Source organism: Lampris incognitus, chromosome 17 (assembly GCF_029633865.1).
Source record: "Lampris incognitus isolate fLamInc1 chromosome 17, fLamInc1.hap2, whole genome shotgun sequence".
Classification (NCBI taxonomy): Eukaryota; Metazoa; Chordata; class Actinopteri; order Lampriformes; family Lampridae; genus Lampris; species Lampris incognitus.
Genome location: NC_079227.1, coordinates 6,961,411 through 6,982,487, shown reverse-complemented (window position 1 = coordinate 6,982,487; position 21,077 = coordinate 6,961,411). Strand labels below are relative to the sequence as shown.

Here is a 21,077-nt window from a genome sequence, read left to right as displayed (position 1 = left end):
GCAGTTTTACTACACACAGAGCACACACTAAGACCTAGCAGCCACTTCAGGCTTAACATCATGACGGTCAAAGTATGATGCCATTTAAGATTGCACAATACAGAGGAAACACCGGAAAGACAAAGGCTTAAGAAAGATTCTATAATGAAGCAAATATTTGAAATCGGTAATGACAATTCCTTCTTCTTGAAATATATATTCACCACAGCCATTTCCATCCTTTTAGCAAAATCCACCACCATCTGTCCTTCCACATTCTTCTCCTTGACACCACACTTACCCATCACCTCCTCATCACCTCTGTTCCCTTCACCAGCCTGCCTATTGAAGTCCGCTCCAATCACCACTCCTCTGCTTCTTGGGTACACTCTCCACCACTTCATCTAACTCACTCCAGAATTCTTCTTTCTCTTCCATTTCACACCCAACATGCGTGGCATATGCGCAGATAACGTTCATCAACACACCTTCAATTTGGGCAGCACGGTGGCACAGTAGTTAGTGCTGTCGCCTCACAGCAAGAAGGTCTTGGGTTCGAACCCCGGATTGTCCAACCTTAGGGGTCATCCCAGGTTGTCCTCTGTGTGGAGTTTGCATGTTCTCCCCGTGTCTGCGCTGGGTTTTCTCCGGGTGCTCCGGTTTCCCCCACCATTAAAAAGACATGCACGTTAGGGTTTGTACTCCTGTCTGCCCCTGACCAAGGCATGGCAAGATGAACTGGAGTTGGTTCCCGGGTGCTGCACAGCAGCTGCCCACTGCTCCTAGCTACACAGCTAGGATGGGTTAAATGCAGAGCATAATTTCCCAACAGGCATCAATAGAGTATATCAAAATCAAAAATCAATACAGATAGAGCACAAAGGCCATTCAGCATTATTTACGGGGCATGGGTATGCTTTGCTAATGTTTATATTCAGCTTGCCAAAGGCCACTTGAAATAAGGAAACGTCACATCTCTTCGTTTTTCTGTTTTTGGTGTGACAGATGGGTTGTGGTGAGGTCGTGGTGAGGTCAAACGCTTTCTCCTTTTCCACGAGGTCTGACATTTAGTCAGATCTTGTCTGGAGCAGAGAACAGTTTGTTGCATGGCAACTGCCTCCATGAGACATAGGCAACCATCTACCACACAGTGTCAAGCATGCAGGTTTTCTTCCCAACAAATCGCAACACCAGGTGGCTCATTATTAGCACACTGTAAATCAAAGATGATGGAGTGGATGTTGGAAGTGAGCTGATGTAGTGATTGAAAGGAAAGCTACATATTCATTGCACTCCATAGCAAATGGTTGCTTATGTCGAGTCCTCAGGAGCTAGACGTATGCCTGCTGGCCTAAAATTGAATTGCACCAAAAGTTTCTACACACAAAACTCAAAACAGGATCAGTGTCTCTCCAAATTTCCAGTCCTTTACTAACGTCGCCGTGAAGTGGTGAAAAAAATAAATAAAAGTAAGGGTGAGTGGAACACTCACTTTTAGAAAACAAAAATATCCTTGTTTTCATTTCTTCTCTCTCCCTGCAGGCAACTCACAAGAAAACCCAGGTGTCTTTCTACAGCATCCCCGAGTTCACAGAGTGGAAAGAAAACCAGCCCAACTTCAAATCTTGGAAAATCAAATACTACAAAGGTTTGTCTCAAACCCCTGTGTGGTAGTAACACAGAACAAGTAAGCCTCTAGTTCATACCTGCCCTATCATAGCCCTGCTGTGCTGCGGGAGTGTTTTTTTAAAGGAGTAGTTCTGTCTAAACTGGTTTTTGTCCATTCAGGTCTGGGTACCAGCACATCGCAGGAAGCCAAGGAGTATTTTTCAGACATGCAGAGACATCGTATTCCATTTAAGTACTCTGGACCTGAGGACGATGAGGCAATCACCCTGGTGAGACATCTTTTCGCCCACCTTATCCCAACCTGTCTCTGCCTCATGTGTTTTGTTTTTTTTCCTTAAGTCCGTGAATGACAACTTGATTCTTGTTTAGTGTTATTTAATTATTTTTATTTTTATGACCAGGCCTTTAGCAAGAAGAAGGTGGATGAGCGTAAAGAGTGGCTGACCAACTTCATGATAAACAGGCGCCAACGCAGGGAATTCAACCTACCAGAGGTAGGTCTTCAAGAACCCTAAACAACCTCCAAGCCTTCTTGAAGGTAAAAAAAGGGCTTTGATTTTTGAGTCCTTGTTTCTCACCTTGTCGGTCTCCCTGTGCAGGAGTATCTGTATGGTCAGTCCATCAAGGCTCTTTCCTACAACGATTTTGTCAATAAGGAGCTGGTGCTCTTCTCCAACTCGGACAACGAGAGATCGATCCCCTGTCTGGTGGACGGTGAGTGATTCCTTTCAGAAACACCATAGGGAGAAGTCCCACCACTTGATAGGATAACATAGAAGGTGGTTTTATATTAACACTAGTTCTATGTTGTACAGGCTCTGCCCTCTAACGGTCTTCGTTATTGGTTTGCCCCATTGACAAAGATCTTTGTACTCACCACCCAATCAGGTGGTAGAACCCACATAGCGCCCACCCCCTATAAAGCCCTTGCGTCTCCGCTGCTTGTCTCCCTTTTTCACTCCTGAGCCACCTAAACAACAGATCTTGTATGCGAGTTTCTTGTCACCCTCCGGTGTCGAGGCATTATTATGATGACTTTTTTTTTGTAACATTTATTTGGGAAGGGACCATGTCCATTAATCAACATTAGAACAAATGTAAATGTATCTGAGTTAGCTAAGAGGCTAGTTTCCATCGGCAGTCCCTTTGCCTGATGTTGTTAGGCCTCCTAGGATAATAAAATGGTACAAATAATAAAAACATGTTCAGTAAGTAGAGAGCATTCGACAGTGTGACATATTAAAAAAAAAACAACATAGTTAATATACAAGAAAAACAAGAAAATATATACAGAATATACAAATGTAGAAAAAGATAATATAGAAAATAATATATATATCAAAAAGCAGACATAAAACAGCTAATGTGCAATACAGTTAACATGTTAATGGTGTGTGCGAATAGCTTGTTGGTTCCTAATAAGCCGTTTCTTGACATTACACTTAAATGAATAATAGGATGGGGACTCTAATTGATTGTGGTCCTGAGTTCCATTGATGTGATGCTCTAAAGGAGAAGACGGCCTGGCTAAATGTAGTTCTCCTGAGTGGGATTGTGCAGTTCCCTCTAGCTGCACCGCTAGTAGCTGTTTGTGCTAGATTTGAAGTTGATGAAGCTGGACAGAAGAGGAGGAGCTAAACCATGCATGATCTTATAAACTAGGCAGACATTTTTGTATTTGATGAGATTCTCCCAACGAAGTAGATTATACTTTTCTTTTCTTTTTTTTTTAGAATATGGCAATGATTGAAAACTTAATGGCTTCCTGTCTACAGTTTTGAGTGCTTGTTTGTATAATGATTCCAGTAGTTTTAATGCTGTAGAGTGTGTGTTAGACCAGCTTATCAGACAATAGGTGATGTAGGAAACAACCACTGAGTGGTATATCTTTGCTGCCTCAGTTGGTAGGAAGTCTCTGGTAAACCTGAAATTTGCCAAACTAAACTTCACTTTATTGCTGACCCTTTTTATGTGGGTTTTGAAGCCAAGGTTTGAATCTACACTACCGTTCAAAAGTTTGGGATCACCCAAACAATTTCGTGTTTTCCATGAAAAGTCACACTTATTCACCACCATATGTTGTGAAATGAATAGAAAATAGAGTCAAGACATTGACAAGGTTAGAAATAATGATTTGTATTTGAAATAAGATTTTTTTTACATCAAACTTTGCTTTCGTCAAAGAATCCTCCATTTGCAGCAATTACAGCATTGCAGACCTTTGGCATTCTAGCTGTTAATTTGTTGAGGTAATCTGGAGAAATTGCACCCCACGCTTCCAGAAGCAGCTCCCACAAGTTGGATTGGTTGGATGGGCACTTCTTTGAGCAGATTGAGTTTCTGGAGCATCACATTTGTGGGGTCAATTAAACGCTCAAAATGGCCAGAAAAAGAGAACTTTCATCTGAAACTCGACAGTCTATTCTTGTTCTTAGAAATGAAGGCTATTCCATGCGAGAAATTGCTAAGAAATTGAAGATTTCCTACACCGGTGTGTACTACTCCCTTCAGAGGACAGCACAAACAGGCTCTAACAGGTACTATTTAATGAAGATGCCAGTTGGGGACCTGTGAGGCGTCTGTTTCTCAAACTAGAGACTCTAATGTACTTATCTTCTTGCTCAGTTGTGCAACGCGGCCTCCCACTTCTTTTTCTACTCTGGTTAGAGCCTTAGAATTTCTCGCATGGAATAGCCTTCATTTCTAAGAACAAGAATAGACTGTCGAGTTTCAGATGAAAGTTCTCTTTTTCTGGCCATTTTGAGCGTTTAATTGACCCCACAAATGTGATGCTCCAGAAACTCAATCTGCTCAAAGAAGTGCCCATCCAACCAATCCAACTTGTGGGAGCTGCTTCTGGAAGCGTGGGGTGCAATTTCTCCAGATTACCTCAACAAATTAACAGCTAGAATGCCAAAGGTCTGCAATGCTGTAATTGCTGCAAATGGAGGATTCTTTGACGAAAGCAAAGTTTGATGTAAAAAAAAATCTTATTTCAAATACAAATCATTATTTCTAACCTTGTCAATGTCTTGACTCTATTTTCTATTCATTTCACAACATATGGTGGTGAATAAGTGTGACTTTTCATGGAAAACACAAAATTGTTTGGGTGATCCCAAACTTTTGAACGGTAGTGTATGTGTACTCCTAAGTATTTGTATTCTGTGACAACTTGTAGTCTCTCTCCCTGGATGAGAATATCTTGCTCTACATTTATGCTGTTGCGTTTTGAGAAAAACATACAAACTGTTTACAGCACATTCAATTACAGGCAGCATTGGTTAAACAGGATGTGACCCTTTAACATAACATCTGTTAATTTGATCGCTATCGCTTCTGTAGTTTTCCCATGAGAAGAAAATAACCATTATCAGCATACAATAAGATGTTACATTTTCCACACACAGAAGGTAGATCAAGTACATGTTGAATAGGATTGGACTCAGTATAGAGCCCTGTGGGACACCAGTTCGTAGATCTAGAGAATTAGATGTATTATTATCGATTTTGACAAGCTGGGAGCGAGATGAGAGGTAGGATCTGATAAGGTTGGAAAAGTCTGTGAAAAGATTGAAATTGAGTAGTATAAATAGGATGTTATGATTAACGGTATCAAATGCTTCCCGTAGATAAGGAACACTGCCCCTACAGCCTCACTTTTGTCCATTGACGCCGTTGCTTTTTCTATGAAATGGCATGTAGCCGTTTTTGTCGAGTGATTAGCCCCGAATCCAAATTGCATTGGGTACAGTGGGAAGGAGCTATTGTTGAGATGGTCAGTAATTTGTTCAGCAACTAGTTTTTCGAATACCTTTGATACTATGGGTGAAATACTGATGGGCCTGTAGTTAGTGGTCAGACGAGGGTCACTACCTTTCAGTATAGGGGTTATAACAGCAGACTTCCATGAGTTGGGAAACCTTGCTTGACCCAATGAGATATTAATGATATGCATTAGTGGGTTAGCTATTGAGGAGTTGATGTCTTCAGCATGAGTGTTCATACCATAGATTTCCTCAGCCCCTGAAGATTTGAGAGATGTGATTACTTTTGCAACCTTCGTCTCAGACATCCAAAGGAGTTGAATCAAGTGCAACTGGACTTGGTATATATCCGTGAAGACGTTTCGCCTCTCATCCAAGAGGCTTCCTCAGTTCTTGCCTTTCTGACTAGACCAAGCTAGTCTGACTGGCTGGTGATGAGACTCAGAATTTAATTTAAATTCTGAGTCTCATCACCAGCCAGTCAGACTAGCTTGGCTGGTGATGAGACTTGGTATATATCCATCTTCACGGATATATACCAAGTCCAGTTGCACTTGATTCAACTCCTTTGGATAACCATGACCTGGATGAATGAGAACATTCACAGACATGTTCGTCTCAGACACTGGTCTTAACGCTAGTGCTGGCTCACAAGTACCGATAATCCATGCATTGCTTTGTTGAACTGTGAAACTTTGGGCTATGGTAGTCACTGACTCAACAAAGTATTAATTTAGGGCCTGTGCCACATTAACTGGGCTCTGTAGGATTGTCTCACTGACCTTCAGGTCAACTCAAAGGCGGTTGAATCAGTTCATCTGGATACGTTTATTGACAAGATAAGTTTGTAAAAAGAACTGAATGGTATTTAAAATTTTCTCAAATTCGTTCAACATTTTGGATGAAAAGATGGCTAATTTCTGTGTGTGTGTGCCAGGTTTGAAGCCAGGCCAGAGGAAAGTGCTGTTCTGTTGCTTCAAGAGGAATGACAAGCGGGAGGTGAAGGTGGCCCAGCTGGCAGGTTCTGTGGCTGAGATGTCAGCCTACCACCATGGAGAGGTGAGTTTCCTATTGAGAAACTGAAAAGATTTGGACCTTGTCTATACTGGTTTTACACAGTTGCTGCCCTTTATGGTGTTCATATAGAAATTCTTTCCTTTTTACTGCCTTAGGTTGTATTCTGTTCTTTACCTTGGTCTTCATGATGTTCATGATGATACTTTAAAGCATTTTAAAAAAAAATTATGCTGTTTGTTTGGCTAGGACTTTATAAGAGAAGTCTTATATTTCTATGGGTCTATCCATATCTTCCTCTGTTCCCATGCCACACGCTCTGTTGTTCACCAGTCGTTTCACCAAAATCTGTGACTTGTGCATTTCAGGTCTCTCTGATGATGACCATCATAGCCTTGGCCCAGAACTTTGTCGGAAGCAACAACGTGAACCTGCTGCAGCCTCTGGGTCAGTTTGGAACAAGGCTTCATGGCGGCAAAGACTCAGCCAGCCCTCGATACATCTTCACCATGCTCAGGTTCTTTAATGTTACATTTGATTTAACAACAAATAATGGTCATCATATGAGGAGCTGCGGTTGGTTAAATTCAGGTTCCTATACCCAACCACCCTCACCTCCTATTCCACAGTCCCCTGGCTCGGCTCCTCTTCCCTGCCGTCGACGACAACCTGCTGAAGTACAACTATGATGACAACCAGCGCGTGGAGCCTGAGTGGTACATCCCCATCATCCCCACTCTGCTGGTGAACGGGGCTGAGGGCATCGGCACCGGCTGGGCCAGCAAGATCCCAAACTACGACGTCAGAGAGATTGTCAACAACCTCCACCGCCTGCTCAATGGGGAGGAGCCACTGCCCATGGTAAGGAGAGGGGAGGGCTGCAAGTTAACCATTCGGGACATTTTCTTTTATTTAATATTGTTTGTTGACACAGTAGAGAGCACTGAAGATATATAGCTAGGTTGTTGGGTGTGGGAATGTGTAGGAAGAACTAATTTTATTCTTATTAGCTTTACCTGTGACAAGAGAGAGGTGAATGTCTTCACTTTGTGTTTTCCTATGTCAACCATCAAAGCTGTGAGGCTTTTGCTTGGACATGAAACTCACCTGAGAAACCTGCTTCAACGATGCATTGAGGGCTTTTGACTGAATTTGGTTTGGAAGATGACAAACGGTGACTAGAGAACTAATACGAGGGGCTTACTATAGATAATCTTTGTTTTGCTCCTCCCGCTAGCTTCCCAGCTACAAAGGCTTCAAGGGGACCATTGAGCAGGTGATGGCAAACCAGTTCATGAACAGCGGAGAGGTGGCCATCATCAATTCCACCACCATCGAGATCTCTGAGCTGCCAGTCAAGAGCTGGACGCAGGTTGATCAGCAGCTTTTTCCCAACTTATTTTGTCTTTATTTGTTTCATTTGCGCATTTTGAAGTTGCAAATAAGAAAAGCTGAATGAAACTGCCATTGCTTGTTTGAGGTGAAAAAGTTGAATTATTTTTAACTGATTTAAAAAAAAAAAGGTACATAAAGCAGCATACAAATAACAAATTGCTCAGTTCTGTTTTTTTTTTGTTTTTTTTTTCTCCACCCAGGATGAATGAAAATGCAAATTGGTTTATAATAATATAAACAAAATAAAATCCCACAGGGCTTGAGCAAAATATTTCAGTACCATTGCTAAAACCCAACTTGGCTGGGTTATGTCTGCAACACATCCATATTGATCTTATGTTGGTTTGAGTGTAAATTGGACCAAACAGTGTTCCCATGGCAAAACTGTTAAAAAATTATTTTATTCCACCCTTCTTTTTCTGTTTTCCATCCTACCTTCCACGCAGACCTACAAGGAGAATGTGTTGGAGGCCATGCTGAACGGTACAGAGAAGGTGCCCTCCCTGATCACAGACTATAAGGAATACCACACCGACACCACGGTGCGGTTTGTGGTCAAGATGACGGAGGAGAAGTTGAGGGAGGCGGAGGCTGCCGGCCTGCACAAAGTCTTCAAGCTTCAGAACCCGCTCACCTGCAACTCGATGGTAATGACTGTGGATCATGGCTATAAATTTACTATTCGTGTTTGTGTTGTAGCTCAGCTCCTCTTTTATGCAGCTGAATCTTCCAGTCTATTGTGAGGGGAAAGTGTAAAAATGTTTTTGTGGACTTTGAGATAGCCAGTTTGAAACACAAGCCCTTCTCCTTAAGCAAGTCCTCTGTTTATATCCTGCCCTAACATTGTCCATTGACACACACACACACACACACACACACACACCACTTTACCCCAACACAACATGGGTTCATACTCAGCCTCTACACACAGTCTGACTTCTTGTAAAGCTCAAATGAGCTTTATGAAGTTTGATTAAAATGGGCACCTTAAATGTAAAAAAAAAGAAAAGAAAAAAGTTTGTTCCTTTATTTGTTTTGCTTCTAGTTTTCTCAGCAGGTATGTTTCTTTTGTTGTTTGATTTCCTAAGCGACGCTCAACCTCCGACTCCATTTGCCATCGTTCTAGGTTCTGTTTGACCATGTGGGCAGCCTGAAGAAGTACGAGTCTGTGCAGGACATCCTGAAGGACTTCTTCGAGCTGAGAATGAAGTACTACGTGCTGAGGAAGGAGTGGCTGACTGGCATGCTGGGCGCAGAGAGCTCCAAGCTCACCAATCAGGCCCGCTTCATCCTGGAGAAGATCCAGGGGACTCTGGTCATCGGTGGGTGGCCCACTCCGGTTAAACCCTGACGACCTAGTCAAAGGCGTCTGTGGTAGAATTGAAGAGAAATGTGAACTAGTTGGAGCTTTGGTTTTTGTTTTGTTTTTTAGCCCCTTTTTGGTTTGTTTGCACAAAAGCGTCACGTCTGCAAGGTTAATTGCCTGTAATCCTGATTTAAGTTTCCATTACTGCACAATTTTATTCTGTGACAGAAGTCAGTAAAGTGGTTGGTGTGAATACCGCACAGTAGACACCTGCTATTTCAGATATTTTTGTGAAGCTTGGGTTTTTGAGCTCTTTAGGAAGATGCCCATCATTCTTTGATTTCATAACTCGCCAGTCGACGTGATTGTTACCTACACGATTAGATTAGGGATGCATGATGATATCGACATGACATCGATATCAGCCGATTTAAAAACTCAGGAAGTGAATTATCTGAAGGTATGAACATTTCTGCCAGTGTACCTGGTCGATAAGGTGACGCATTAACTATGCGCATGCAATGACACTAAATGTTTGTTGTTGTTTTTTTAAAGTAAATTTATTTCTAGTTTTTCCCGTTATCCCACCCAATTAACCCAATGGCATATGGCTGGAACTCTTGTCGAATAACTCCCCTGGCTCACGTTTCCACAGGAAGCAGATAGTCGTAACACCAGCTTCCTTCATACTCGTGTCGGCTACTCTCGCTATTTTACACGCTGAAGCCTCGCATGGATTGCATTACCTTCAGGCTGCGAAGGAGACGTAGAGAGAATGCTTTCGATTGCTTGGCTGCAGGCGCCCGGATGGGCCAGAGGGGTCGCTGGAGAACGACGAGTCCCCGAACACTACACCCACTATCCCTCGGGTAAGGGTGGCCTAATGAATGCCTTGCCCCGTGGACGCTCTGGCCGTGACCGGTTACGGCGAGTCTGGGATACGAACCTCCCAGCCACATGACGAGTGGATTGCAAGAACGGCGGTTTATTCCGCTCGGCCGTCAGAGCAACCCGACACTAAATGTTTATCATGACCACCAGGCAGCAAGGAGCTCCGAGATGTCAGCTGTATGGAAGTATTTCACAGTATCTGAACAGATAACAAAATTGCTATTTGCAATGCTTGTTAAAGCACCAGTGATGCGAGGAGGGGTAAAACCACACTCCTTTAACGCTACCAAATGAGGTGTCCGGGTAGCGTAGCGGTCTATTCTGTTGCCTACCAACACGGGGATCACTGATTTGAATCCCTGTGTTACCGTCTGGCTTGGTCGGGTGTCCCTACAGACGCAATTGGCCGTGTCTGTGGATGGGAAGCTGGATGTGGGTATGTGTCCTGGTTGCTGCACTAGCGGCTCCTCTGGTCGGTTGTGGCACCTGTTAAGGGGGGAGGGAGAACTGGGGTGAATAGCGTGATCCTCCCATGCACTGCGTCCCCCTGGCAAAACTCCTCTCTGTCAGGTGAAAAGAAGCGGCTGATGACTCCACATGTATCGGAGGAAGCATGTGGTAGTCTGCAGCCCTCCCCGGATCGGCAGAGGGGGTGGAACAGCGGCCAGGAGAGTGGGGTAATTGTTCGGATACAACTGGGGGGGGGGGGGACCACTAACATAATTATGCATCTTAAGAGCCATCATCCTGAACACCACAAAAAGTTTCTGAAAAGTAGGCAAGAAAAAACAGCGCCAGCAAAAACCTGTTGGAGGAAATTCATTGAGTAAACCTACTTTAATTACAATAGAAAATTAATATTAGTGCAGATGCCAGAGTGAGGCACAGTAAAAGGCTTTTTTTTCCTCTTTTTTTTTAAAATAATAACTTTCAGTAAGAACGATAATTTGGTTCACTGCATGAATCCATAAATGCAGCCTCAGAATACAAGTTGATGCTTTTTGACTGGTGTATTCCTCCAGAGAACAAACCAAAGAAGGAGCTGATCCGCATGCTGCAGCAGATGGGCTACGACTCGGACCCGGTTAAAGCCTGGAAGCAGGCCCAGGAGAAGGTAGGGGAGCCGTGCACAATCGATGGGAACATACTAGAGAATGGTCTGTTCCCAGCTGAACGAATAACACGCACCATTTGCCCCCCCCCCCCCCCCCCCCCCCACTGTCAGAATGAGGAGGAGATGGGAGATGATGGAGAGGAGGAGGGGGAGAAGGAGGAAGACACCAGCGGACCGGACTACAACTACCTGCTGAATATGCCCATGTGGTTCCTGACCAAAGAGAAGAAGGAGGAGTTGTGCAAACAGCGGGATGCCAAGGTCTGATCCTCATCCATTTTTAAAGGCTTTATATGTGAGACTACATGAAACTTAAAATGCCAGCAGATTTTTGATTTGTTGTTCATATCGCTGAATAGTGTCATGATACCAACATTTTTATTTCGATACTGATACCGTTATGAAGTCATGAACCTCGATACTTTCCGATGGTCGTTTTGGGTAGGAGTGAAATCCTGGTCGCTCTAGTGTTAGAGACAAATTCCTATCAGCCAGATCAAATAGCTGTTCTCATGATAAAACTCCAGTACTGCGGCACGTTTTCAGTACCGGTTCACCGTGCAACACTATCACTGGATGGTGAAGGTCAGGGCTGGAGTAGAATTACACGTATGATGCTAAAGTAAAACTGACCGGCAACGCTGGAATGTTACCGATCCTCTGATGGCCTGTTCTCCCACTGCCGAGATGAACCAAGTCAGCTGAGTCCCCTCAACATGTTGACTCATTTTTCTGCTTGTCTTTTAAGTTAATTTTCACACTGACTCATGTCACTTTGCTGAACGAGAACTCTGTTTTTGATTACATTTTTTGACCCAACTGCTTCTCTGTAGATGACAGAGCTAAACACCTTGAAGAGGAAGACCCCGGGAGACCTGTGGAAGGAAGACCTCAGCATGTTCACTGAGGAGCTTGAGGTAAAGTCATCACGTTATACCGGCTACCTCGGGAGTTACTGAAAAGTGGATGTGTTTTTGGTAATCGGACCGTTTCTACACTTTGAGAAGTTGGGGGTTTGTTCAAAATGCCAGGGAAAAGTGTGAAAGAAATCTTTCTCCTGATTCAAACACGTCCTCATGTAGTAGAAGAATGGCCGTCAGTTGGCAAACTTGTCATTTTTGTTGTCAAGAATGATATTTAGCTGGGGGCACCCCGGTGGCTCACATGGTAGAGCGTGTACTGCATAAGGCTTAGTCCTTACCACAGCGGCCTGGGTTCGAACCTGGCCTGAGCCCTTTGCTGCATGTCATCCCCCTCTCTGTTTCCTGTCTCTCTCGATTATCGCTGTCAAATTATGGTGGAAAATGCCAAAAAAAGTAATCTTTAAGAAGAGAATAATATCTAGCTTTAGAGGGATGTGGTCTGGATGACTCATCATGCTTTTCAGTCAGCATGGATCATTTTGATCGCCAGACAGTATCATCAAATCATGTCAGATTTGTCTTGTCTGGCAGTATTGAATGTAAAACTGCGCGGTAACAATGGTTACACTCAAGGTTACCATCAGGGCCATTGCACCCCTACCCCACTTTCAAACTTGCCTGTCTATCTCTGACCGTCTCCTCTACAGCGTGTTGAGGAGCGAGAGAGGGAGAGCGCCGCCATGCCTGCAGTAAAGGGCGGTAAAGGCGGCAAGGGCAAGGCGGTGAAGCTGAAGCAGGAGTACCTGCCCACACCGCAGGGCCGCCGCGTCATCCCCCGGGTCACCAGTGCCATGAAGGCTGAGGCCAACCGCAAGGCCGACCTCAAGAAAGGAGATGGCAAGAGGGGCAAGAAAGTCAAGGTCAGTCCTCGCCTGGTGTCCACATGCACAAGACCACAAAATTGTAGCTCGGGTACCGTTTCAGATTGTTTTGGTTGGTGCTGAGATTTTTATTGTTCATAATGATTCATTTTATTTGAGACTCACAGCATCTTGTGGGTTGTTTTTAACCACCAGTGGATCTTATGAGTAAATTGAATTATCTATAGTATTGACAGCATATCAGCTCTGTAGATCTTTTTTAATGTTGAAAATAAAATCGTGCTGAATATTACTTTATTCAGGATTAGTGCCTTGCTGTTGCAGCGAGAATATGAAATGCTGACAGTTTGTTTATCTTGTGGCCTAAAACTGGCTGACTTTTCCTTTTGAGCCTGAATCTTTCCGCCTGATGTTTAGGGTGAGGAAATAGCGAGGAAAATAGAGTTTGATGAAAATGGAGAGAATGTGGAGCAGGCGGAGGAAATGAGCTTGGCTGTCCGACTAAGCAAGAAGACCAAGGTCCCGGCCAAGGAGAAAGGTGAGGATGACTATTCTCTAACAGATGAAGATATGCAGTCTTAATCCAGGTCAGCATTGTTGGGTTTAGTCAGTTTAGCTCTTTAGAATTCCAAAACCCAAAAGTAGTTTGAGACATGGGTGCCAACAACTCTTTTCCATGGGGAAAAATAAACGTGTTTGATTCCCTCATTATAAGGTATTTATAGGTATGTATTCAACAGAAGCTTGCAAGATTTGGATGTTTTGTTCTGTGAAACAAAGATAAGTAAACCTTATTGTGTGAATTTAGGGAGGATGCTAACAAATGGCTGACACCGACTTGTTTTCCTACATCTGTATTGATATATATATATATATACACACACACACACACACACACACACACACACACACACACACACACACACATACACTACCGTTCAAAAGTTTGGGATCACCCAAACAATTTCGTGTTTTCCATGAAAAGTCACACTTATTCACCATCATATGTTGTGAAATGAATAGAAAATAGAGTCAAGACATTGACAAGGTTAGAAATAATGATTTTTATTTGAAATAAGATTTTTTTTACATCAAACTTTGCTTTCGTTAAAGAATCCTCCATTTGCAGCAATTACAGCATTGCAGACCTTTGGCATTCTAGCTGTTAATTTGTTGAGGTAATCTGGAGAAATTGCACCCCACGCTTCCAGAAGCAGCTCCCACAAGTTGGATTGGTTGGATGGGCACTTCTTTGAGCAGATTGAGTTTCTGGAGCATCACATTTGTGGGGTCAATTAAACGCTCAAAATGGCCAGAAAAAGAGAACTTTCATCTGAAACTCGACAGTCTATTCTTGTTCTTAGAAATGAAGGCTATTCCATGCGAGAAATTGCTAAGAAATTGAAGATTTCCTACACCGGTGTGTACTACTCCCTTCAGAGGACAGCACAAACAGGCTCTAACAGGTACTATTTAATGAAGATGCCAGTTGGGGACCTGTGAGGCGTCTGTTTCTCAAACTAGAGACTCTAATGTACTTATCTTCTTGCTCAGTTGTGCAACGCGGCCTCCCACTTCTTTTTCTACTCTGGTTAGAGCCTGTTTGTGCTGTCCTCTGAAGGGAGTAGTACACACCGGTGTAGGAAATCTTCAATTTCTTAGCAATTTCTCGCATGGAATAGCCTTCATTTCTAAGAACAAGAATAGACTGTCGAGTTTCAGATGAAAGTTCTCTTTTTCTGGCCATTTTGAGCGTTTAATTGACCCCACAAATGTGATGCTCCAGAAACTCAATCTGCTCAAAGAAGTGCCCATCCAACCAATCCAACTTGTGGGAGCTGCTTCTGGAAGCGTGGGGTGCAATTTCTCCAGATTACCTCAACAAATTAACAGCTAGAATGCCAAAGGTCTGCAATGCTGTAATTGCTGCAAATGGAGGATTCTTTGACGAAAGCAAAGTTTGATGTAAAAAAAATCTTATTTCAAATACAAATCATTATTTCTAACCTTGTCAATGTCTTGACTCTATTTTCTATTCATTTCACAACATATGGTGGTGAATAAGTGTGACTTTTCATGGAAAACACAAAATTGTTTGGGTGATCCCAAACTTTTGAACGGTAGTGTACATACTTGACCTGCTCCAATAAAGACGTTGTTCCCCCCCACCGCCACAATTAACTGCAACAATGGCATTGTACTGCAGGTTCAAAGTCGGGCAAACAGGCCACCCTCCAGTTCAAACCACTGGGCAAGAAGCCCAAGAAGAACCAATGGTCTGATGAGGAGTCTGGGACCGACAGTGACCAGGAAGACATCACGGAGGTAGAGGAGGCGGTACCCCCCAGAGAGAAAGTCGAACGCAAAACAAAACGTGAGACTGCCATCCATGTTTCCATCCAGATGTCAGAAGGCACATTTGAGCAAACAATTTAAAAAGTTGCAATAATTCCGTAATTTGTTTTAAAGTAAATGAACGATGGTGCTGCGAGCTGGGCTCAACAAGGCTGCGTTCAAGGTGAAACCATGGGGTTCACAAGGAAATTCAAAAGTTCAGTTTTTGTGTTTGTGCTGTTAATGGTACCGGCATCTTTTCCACCTCTAACAAAGTTCAGACTTGCCTATGACATTCAGTTGTGTTGTTTTTGGTTGTTAATTCATAATTGTGTGTTTTCCCTTGTTTAAAATGTATATTGAGATGGCTTTATGGAAATGTAGCTCATCTGTGTCAGGTTGTTAAATTCCCACAAGCCACTGAAGCTTCATGTTAACGTAGGTCTTTGAATGCGAAGCATTTTTAAAAGTCACTTAAAATAGGTAAAAGTAAACCACGTTAACCCCAACAAGGACACACCAAGCCAAAAACAATAAAAGCTGCAAATAATATGGAGTTAGTCATTTTCATCCCTCTAATAAACTAGTTGTAAAGTAGAGTTAATGTATAAAACATTATGTACAAGGTACTAAGAATAACATGAGCATTATAACTGACGGGGTAGAAATAAATGGTATTTGTGTTGAGCGTGATATAAATCCACCTCACTTTGTGCTTTACTGTCTTTAAGCTCCACAGTGACAGTCTAAATGAATAGGACGAACGTGTCCGTGCACGTGAGTCTTGCTGGGGTAAAAAAAAAAAAACATCCCATAGCAATTGCCCACACTAAACATGGCTGTTGTCAACTGCCAGTTTTGGACAGGGACACTGGGAACTGATGCGGAGGAAACGCTGGCGTGACAGCGTGCTAACATGCAGCCGGTGGCGCTTCTGTTCTGCTTTTTAAGTTGCTGTGAAGTACATGTCCAGCAGCGAGGATGACCTGGAAGACTGCTGGAAGAGAAGTGCTCCGACAAAGAAGACGCTCATCAGCGACGACGACGATGACACCAGCTTCGCTCCTGGGCTCAGCGACGTGGACTCCCCGCCCGCAAAAGCTCCCAAGCCCAAGTGAGTCTGAGTGCTGGCTGCGCTTTCAGAAAGTTGTTCTTGTGGTTGTAGTGTCTAGTGCAGCGTCACGTTTTCTTTTTTCTTCCTTTTTCCTGGGAAGACCTTTTTCCTTCACCTGTTAATTTGTAGTGGTTTCTTTGCAGTCAACCTTCAGTCAGACTTTCTTGTCAATCTTCTCATTTCAGGAAGAAAGTGGCGCCGAAAGAAACGACAAAAACCTCAGGAGCCAAAAGCAAGTCCAGCTGTAAGTAGCCTAATTTTTCTGGGATGCCCTCATGTGTTGAACCTCTGGAAACAAGTCTTGATCAGAAGATTCTCTCTCTCTCTCTCTCTCTCTCTCTCTCTCTCTCTCTCTCTCTCTCTCTCTCTCTCTCTTTCTCTCTCTCTCTCTCTCTCTGTGTGTGTGTGTGTGTGTGTGTGTGTGTGTGTGTTACAGCCCAGTCAGAAGATGGGCTCGTATCAGCCAAGGCCAAAGACCCTCCGGCTAAGAAGCCTGCCGCTGCCAGGAAGCCATCTGCACCCAAGAAGAAGGCTGCAGGTACCGGAAAGTGGTCATAACTGTCACCTCTTATCTTACGGACGTATGGCTGTGTGTCAATTATTTACGTCACAGAACATTTGTCAGTAAGCCCCATCGCTCTGATGACCACCGGCTAAGGGAGCGAGTGGTTCAGTGGGGAAGAAGCTCTGGAGAGCAACCATGATCGAAATCTCGAGGGCAGTCGAGGTCATGAATGAATTTATTCAGATAAATGGAAAAGATTTGAGAGGAAGTCTTGAGTGGATTTACTTGAACCACGGACACGTTCCCGGCCTTAGACAGATCAGATCTAATCTGTAACTCGTTAACTGCAGCAAAGTACATGTTCATAGTTTTCAGAAGAAATATCTGGGAGGAATCACGTAAGCCCAGAGGTTTAACTACAGTAGGATAAGTCCTTTTAAAGACCTGTACCTTTTAAACCCTTCAACAACCAGAACGTGACCAAATTTGTCTGGTATAAAATCTTATGCCCTATTGCCCTGTATACACCGTGACAGAAGTGGCAGTAGGGCATTAATAAATGATAAAGTTAGTAAATTTGCCTTTATTGAATTGAAAAAAAATCGATCTTATTTTGTCAAGAGTAATAGATATAGAAATGTTCACGGGCACACATGGTTTCCTGGTTATTCAGCTGCGTGTAGAATTATGTTTGTTTTTCTGCTAATTGATTCTAATTAGACTAATCTGATTCAACATTAACAAATTAAACAGTTAAGACTGAGATAAGTCGGTGTGCTGTATATGACACTTGAGGTTGTGGGCGGCACGGTGGCGCAGTGGTTATCATGGTCGTCTCACAGCAAGAAGGTCCTGGGTTCGAGCCCCAGGGCAGTCCAACCTTAGGGGTCGTCCTCTGTGTGGAGTTTGCATATTCTCCCCGTGTCTGTATGGGTTTCCTGCGGGTGCTCCGGTTTCCTCCCACAGTCCAAAGACATGTAGGTCAGGTGAATCGGCCGTGCTAAATTGTCCCTAGGTGTGTATGTTGGCCCTGTGATGGTGTGGCGGCCTGTCCAGGGTGTCTCCCCGCCTGCTGCCCAGTGACTGCTGGGATAGGCTCCAGCATCCCCGTGACGCTGAGTTAAGGATAAGCGGTCTGGATAATGGATGGATGGGTTGTGGGAAACATGTTTGTGACACAAACCAACTATAACACATAAATTACTAAAGCCAGTGTAACCTTTATCAGCATGTTTTCTTAAAAATGCAGTAGCATGGTAAAACAGTGTACATATATATATATATATATATAAAAATATTAAATATGAAGGTTGGCATGTGAAGGCAAAGTCGTACTGTGAGTATATATTCATTTTGGCGTTTCTCATCTTTCTCTGTTGCTCTCATAGACACAAAACAGCCGTCCATCCTGGACGCCCTTTCCAAATCCAAACCTGCCTCCAAAACCGCCGCAAAGACTGCGATGTCATTGGAGTCAAGCGAATCAGAGGGCGGAGCCAAAGCTTCCACCACCAAGGTCCCAGCGAGCAGGGTGAAGCCCCTCCTCAAACGGAAGCCAGTGGAGGACAGCGGAGACTCAGACAGCAGCTCTGGAGACCTCAGATCCCGCATCATGAGAAAAACCGACGCCAAGGTCAGCTGTCCGTCTGCAGTAAAACTTCTGAAAGATTTCACCCTGATGAGCACCGTACAGCACTTCTACTTTTATCTACCCCACATCATTTTTCAAGTTTCTGTTCTATATATCTGCTTGTTTAATCTCTTATAAGTCGATGGCTTCTAACTAAACCAGTATGGGCTTCACTTTCCTGTCGGCAGGCTCTCTGGTCTGAGAGCGCCTCACTTTGTTTCGTATGGCATCAGTGTAACTGTTAAAATTCAATTCTTTTGGTGGGATGTCACATATATTAGTTGGCAGGTGGTGTTCTGGTCACACATCAGTTTCCCGCCAGGAAACGCAGTATAATTGTATCATAACCACAACGGTCATTGAAGTCACACTAATAGCCCTTTTTTCCCCCCTTCTTTCTTTCTTTCTTTCTTCCCGCCCTGTCCTGGTAGAAGACCAAGAAATGGGACAAGGATGACAGCTTCCAGGTTTCAGACCAGGAAGATGCGGCGCCTGTTGCTGTGGCACCCAGACAAAAACCCTCCCGGGCCAAGAAACCGGTCGTATACGCCCTGGACTCTGACTCCGACTCCGACTTCTAATTTAAAGTGACCGACCTCAGCTGCCCATGTTTGTAAATGGCAAGACCCTGTGCGAGTTTTCCTGTGCTCAGTGTGTCACAGTCGAGCCCAGCTTTGCAGATGTAAGTTGTATCGCTACTGCACGTACACTCACTAAACCACCGTGTTATGGTTTAGTGTGTGCTCATTTAAAAAGTGATAATGCAATTAAAATTAATTGCAAGACGTTGTTGTGTTATTTTAGCTTCTAAAAAGTGATTGGAACCTAGAATTTTAAATTGGATAATTTGTCTGGGCAGTTTATTTTTCAGCTTCTTTTTTAAAACAACTGGTGTTTTATACTCAAGTTTTGCCCTGTAAATATTTTTGTGTTCTTTTACTTGTTGTATTGTAAAATAAATGTTTTTGTACCGTTTGTGCCGTGTGTGCAAATGTTTTCTTAACGTTTTGCTTCCTGAAAAAAAATCAGAGATTAAGATAGGCAATATCAAGCTGAACACAAAAATAACTTCAGAGCTGGTGCATCACGTAGTCATTTGGAGAAAGATTAAAACAAGTATCTCGGGGTCTCGTTCACGAGTGAGGGTAGGATGGAGCGGGAGATTGACAGGTGGATTGGTGCAGCATCAGCAGTAATGTGGATGTTGTACCGGACCGTTGTGGTGAAGAGGGAGCTGAGCCAGAAGGCAAAACTCTCAATTTACCAGTCAATCTTCGTTCCAACCCTCACCTATGGTCATGAGCTTTGGGTAGTGACCGAAAGGGTGAGATCGTGGATACAAGCGGCTGAAATGAGTTTCCTCCGTAGGGAGTCTGGGCTCAGCCTTAGGGATAGGGCGAGGAGCTCGGACATCCGGAGGGAGCTCGGAGTAGAGCCACTGCTTCGCGTCGAAAAGAGCCAGTTGAGGTGGTTCGGGCATCTGATTAGGATGCCTCCTGGGCGCCTTCCTGTTAAACTACACTGCTCAAAAAAATAAAGGGAACACATAAGCAATGCAATGTAGCTCCAAGTCAATCACACTTTTGAGATATCAACCTGTCCAGTTAGGAAGCAACACTGATTTGTGAATCAATTTCACCTGTTGGTAAATTGTCTAATTTCCACCAGGTGGAAATTAGACAATTTGCAAGACAACCCCTATAAAAGGAATGGATTTGCAGGTGGTGGCCACAGACCATTTGCCTGTCCTCATCTTTTCTGGCCGATCTTTGGTTAGTTTTTCATTTTGCTAGGGCCCTCACCACTAGAGGTGGCATGAGGCGGTATCTGCAACCTACAGAAGTTGCTCAGGTAGTGCAGCTCATCCAGGATGGCACATCAATGCGTGCTGTGGCAAGAAGATTTGATGTGTCTCCCAGCACAGTGTCCAGAGCATGGACGAGGTACCAGGAGACAGGCCAGTACACCAGGAGACGTGGAGGGGGCCGCAGGAGGACCGCTATCTGGTCCTTTGTGCAAGGAGGAACAGGAGGAGCACTGCCGGAGCCCTACAAAACGACCTTCAACAGGCCACTAATGTGCAGGTTTCTGCTCAAACAGTGAGAAACAGAATGCATGAGGATGGTATGAGGGCCCGACGTCCACAATTGGGGCCTGTGCTCACAGCCCAACACCGTGCACCCCGATTGACCTTTGCCAGAGAACATCTTGGTTGGCAGATTGGCCATTGGCGCCCTGTGCTCTTCACAGATGAGAGCAGGTTCACACTGAACACATGTGACAGACGTGAGAGAGTCTGGAGATGCTGTGGAGAACGTTCTGCTGCCTGCAACATCCTCCAGCATGACCGGTTTGGCGGTGGGTCAGTGATGGTCTGGGGAGGCATATCCTTGGAGGGCCGCACAGACCTCTACGTGCTAGCCAGAGGTACCATGACTGCCATTAGGTACCGGGATGAGATCCTCAGACCCATTGTCAGACCATATGCTGGTGCAGTGGGCCCTGGGTTCCTGCTCATGCATGACAATGCTCGTCCTCATGTGGCCAGAGTGTGTCAGCAGTTCCTGTATGTCGAGGGCATTGATGCTATGGACTGGCCTGCACGTTCCCCAGACCTGAATCCAGTCGAGCACCTCTGGGACATCATGTCTCGTA

The 21,077-nt window shown here is 44.1% G+C and overlaps 1 protein-coding gene across 1 annotated transcript in view; it reads left to right on the top strand.

The window, feature by feature from the left end:
- The window catches only part of top2a (DNA topoisomerase II alpha), a 43,843-nt gene extending 24,454 nt beyond the window's left edge, over window positions 1-19,389 (top strand). The window contains exons 16-36 of the mRNA XM_056297163.1: window positions 1,522-1,627; window positions 1,768-1,877; window positions 2,010-2,102; window positions 2,208-2,322; window positions 6,313-6,434; window positions 6,758-6,906; window positions 7,019-7,250; window positions 7,627-7,761; window positions 8,231-8,431; window positions 8,911-9,106; window positions 11,004-11,095; window positions 11,207-11,356; window positions 11,929-12,012; window positions 12,666-12,878; window positions 13,257-13,377; window positions 15,046-15,213; window positions 16,125-16,287; window positions 16,473-16,531; window positions 16,724-16,825; window positions 18,181-18,425; window positions 18,854-19,389. Coding sequence (XP_056153138.1) covers window positions 1,522-1,627; window positions 1,768-1,877; window positions 2,010-2,102; window positions 2,208-2,322; window positions 6,313-6,434; window positions 6,758-6,906; window positions 7,019-7,250; window positions 7,627-7,761; window positions 8,231-8,431; window positions 8,911-9,106; window positions 11,004-11,095; window positions 11,207-11,356; window positions 11,929-12,012; window positions 12,666-12,878; window positions 13,257-13,377; window positions 15,046-15,213; window positions 16,125-16,287; window positions 16,473-16,531; window positions 16,724-16,825; window positions 18,181-18,425; window positions 18,854-19,003 — 3,006 coding nt within the window. The 3' untranslated portion in view covers window positions 19,004-19,389. The remainder of the gene's footprint in view (window positions 1-1,521; window positions 1,628-1,767; window positions 1,878-2,009; window positions 2,103-2,207; window positions 2,323-6,312; window positions 6,435-6,757; window positions 6,907-7,018; window positions 7,251-7,626; window positions 7,762-8,230; window positions 8,432-8,910; window positions 9,107-11,003; window positions 11,096-11,206; window positions 11,357-11,928; window positions 12,013-12,665; window positions 12,879-13,256; window positions 13,378-15,045; window positions 15,214-16,124; window positions 16,288-16,472; window positions 16,532-16,723; window positions 16,826-18,180; window positions 18,426-18,853) is intronic.
- The last annotated feature ends 1,688 nt before the right edge of the window (window positions 19,390-21,077 follow it).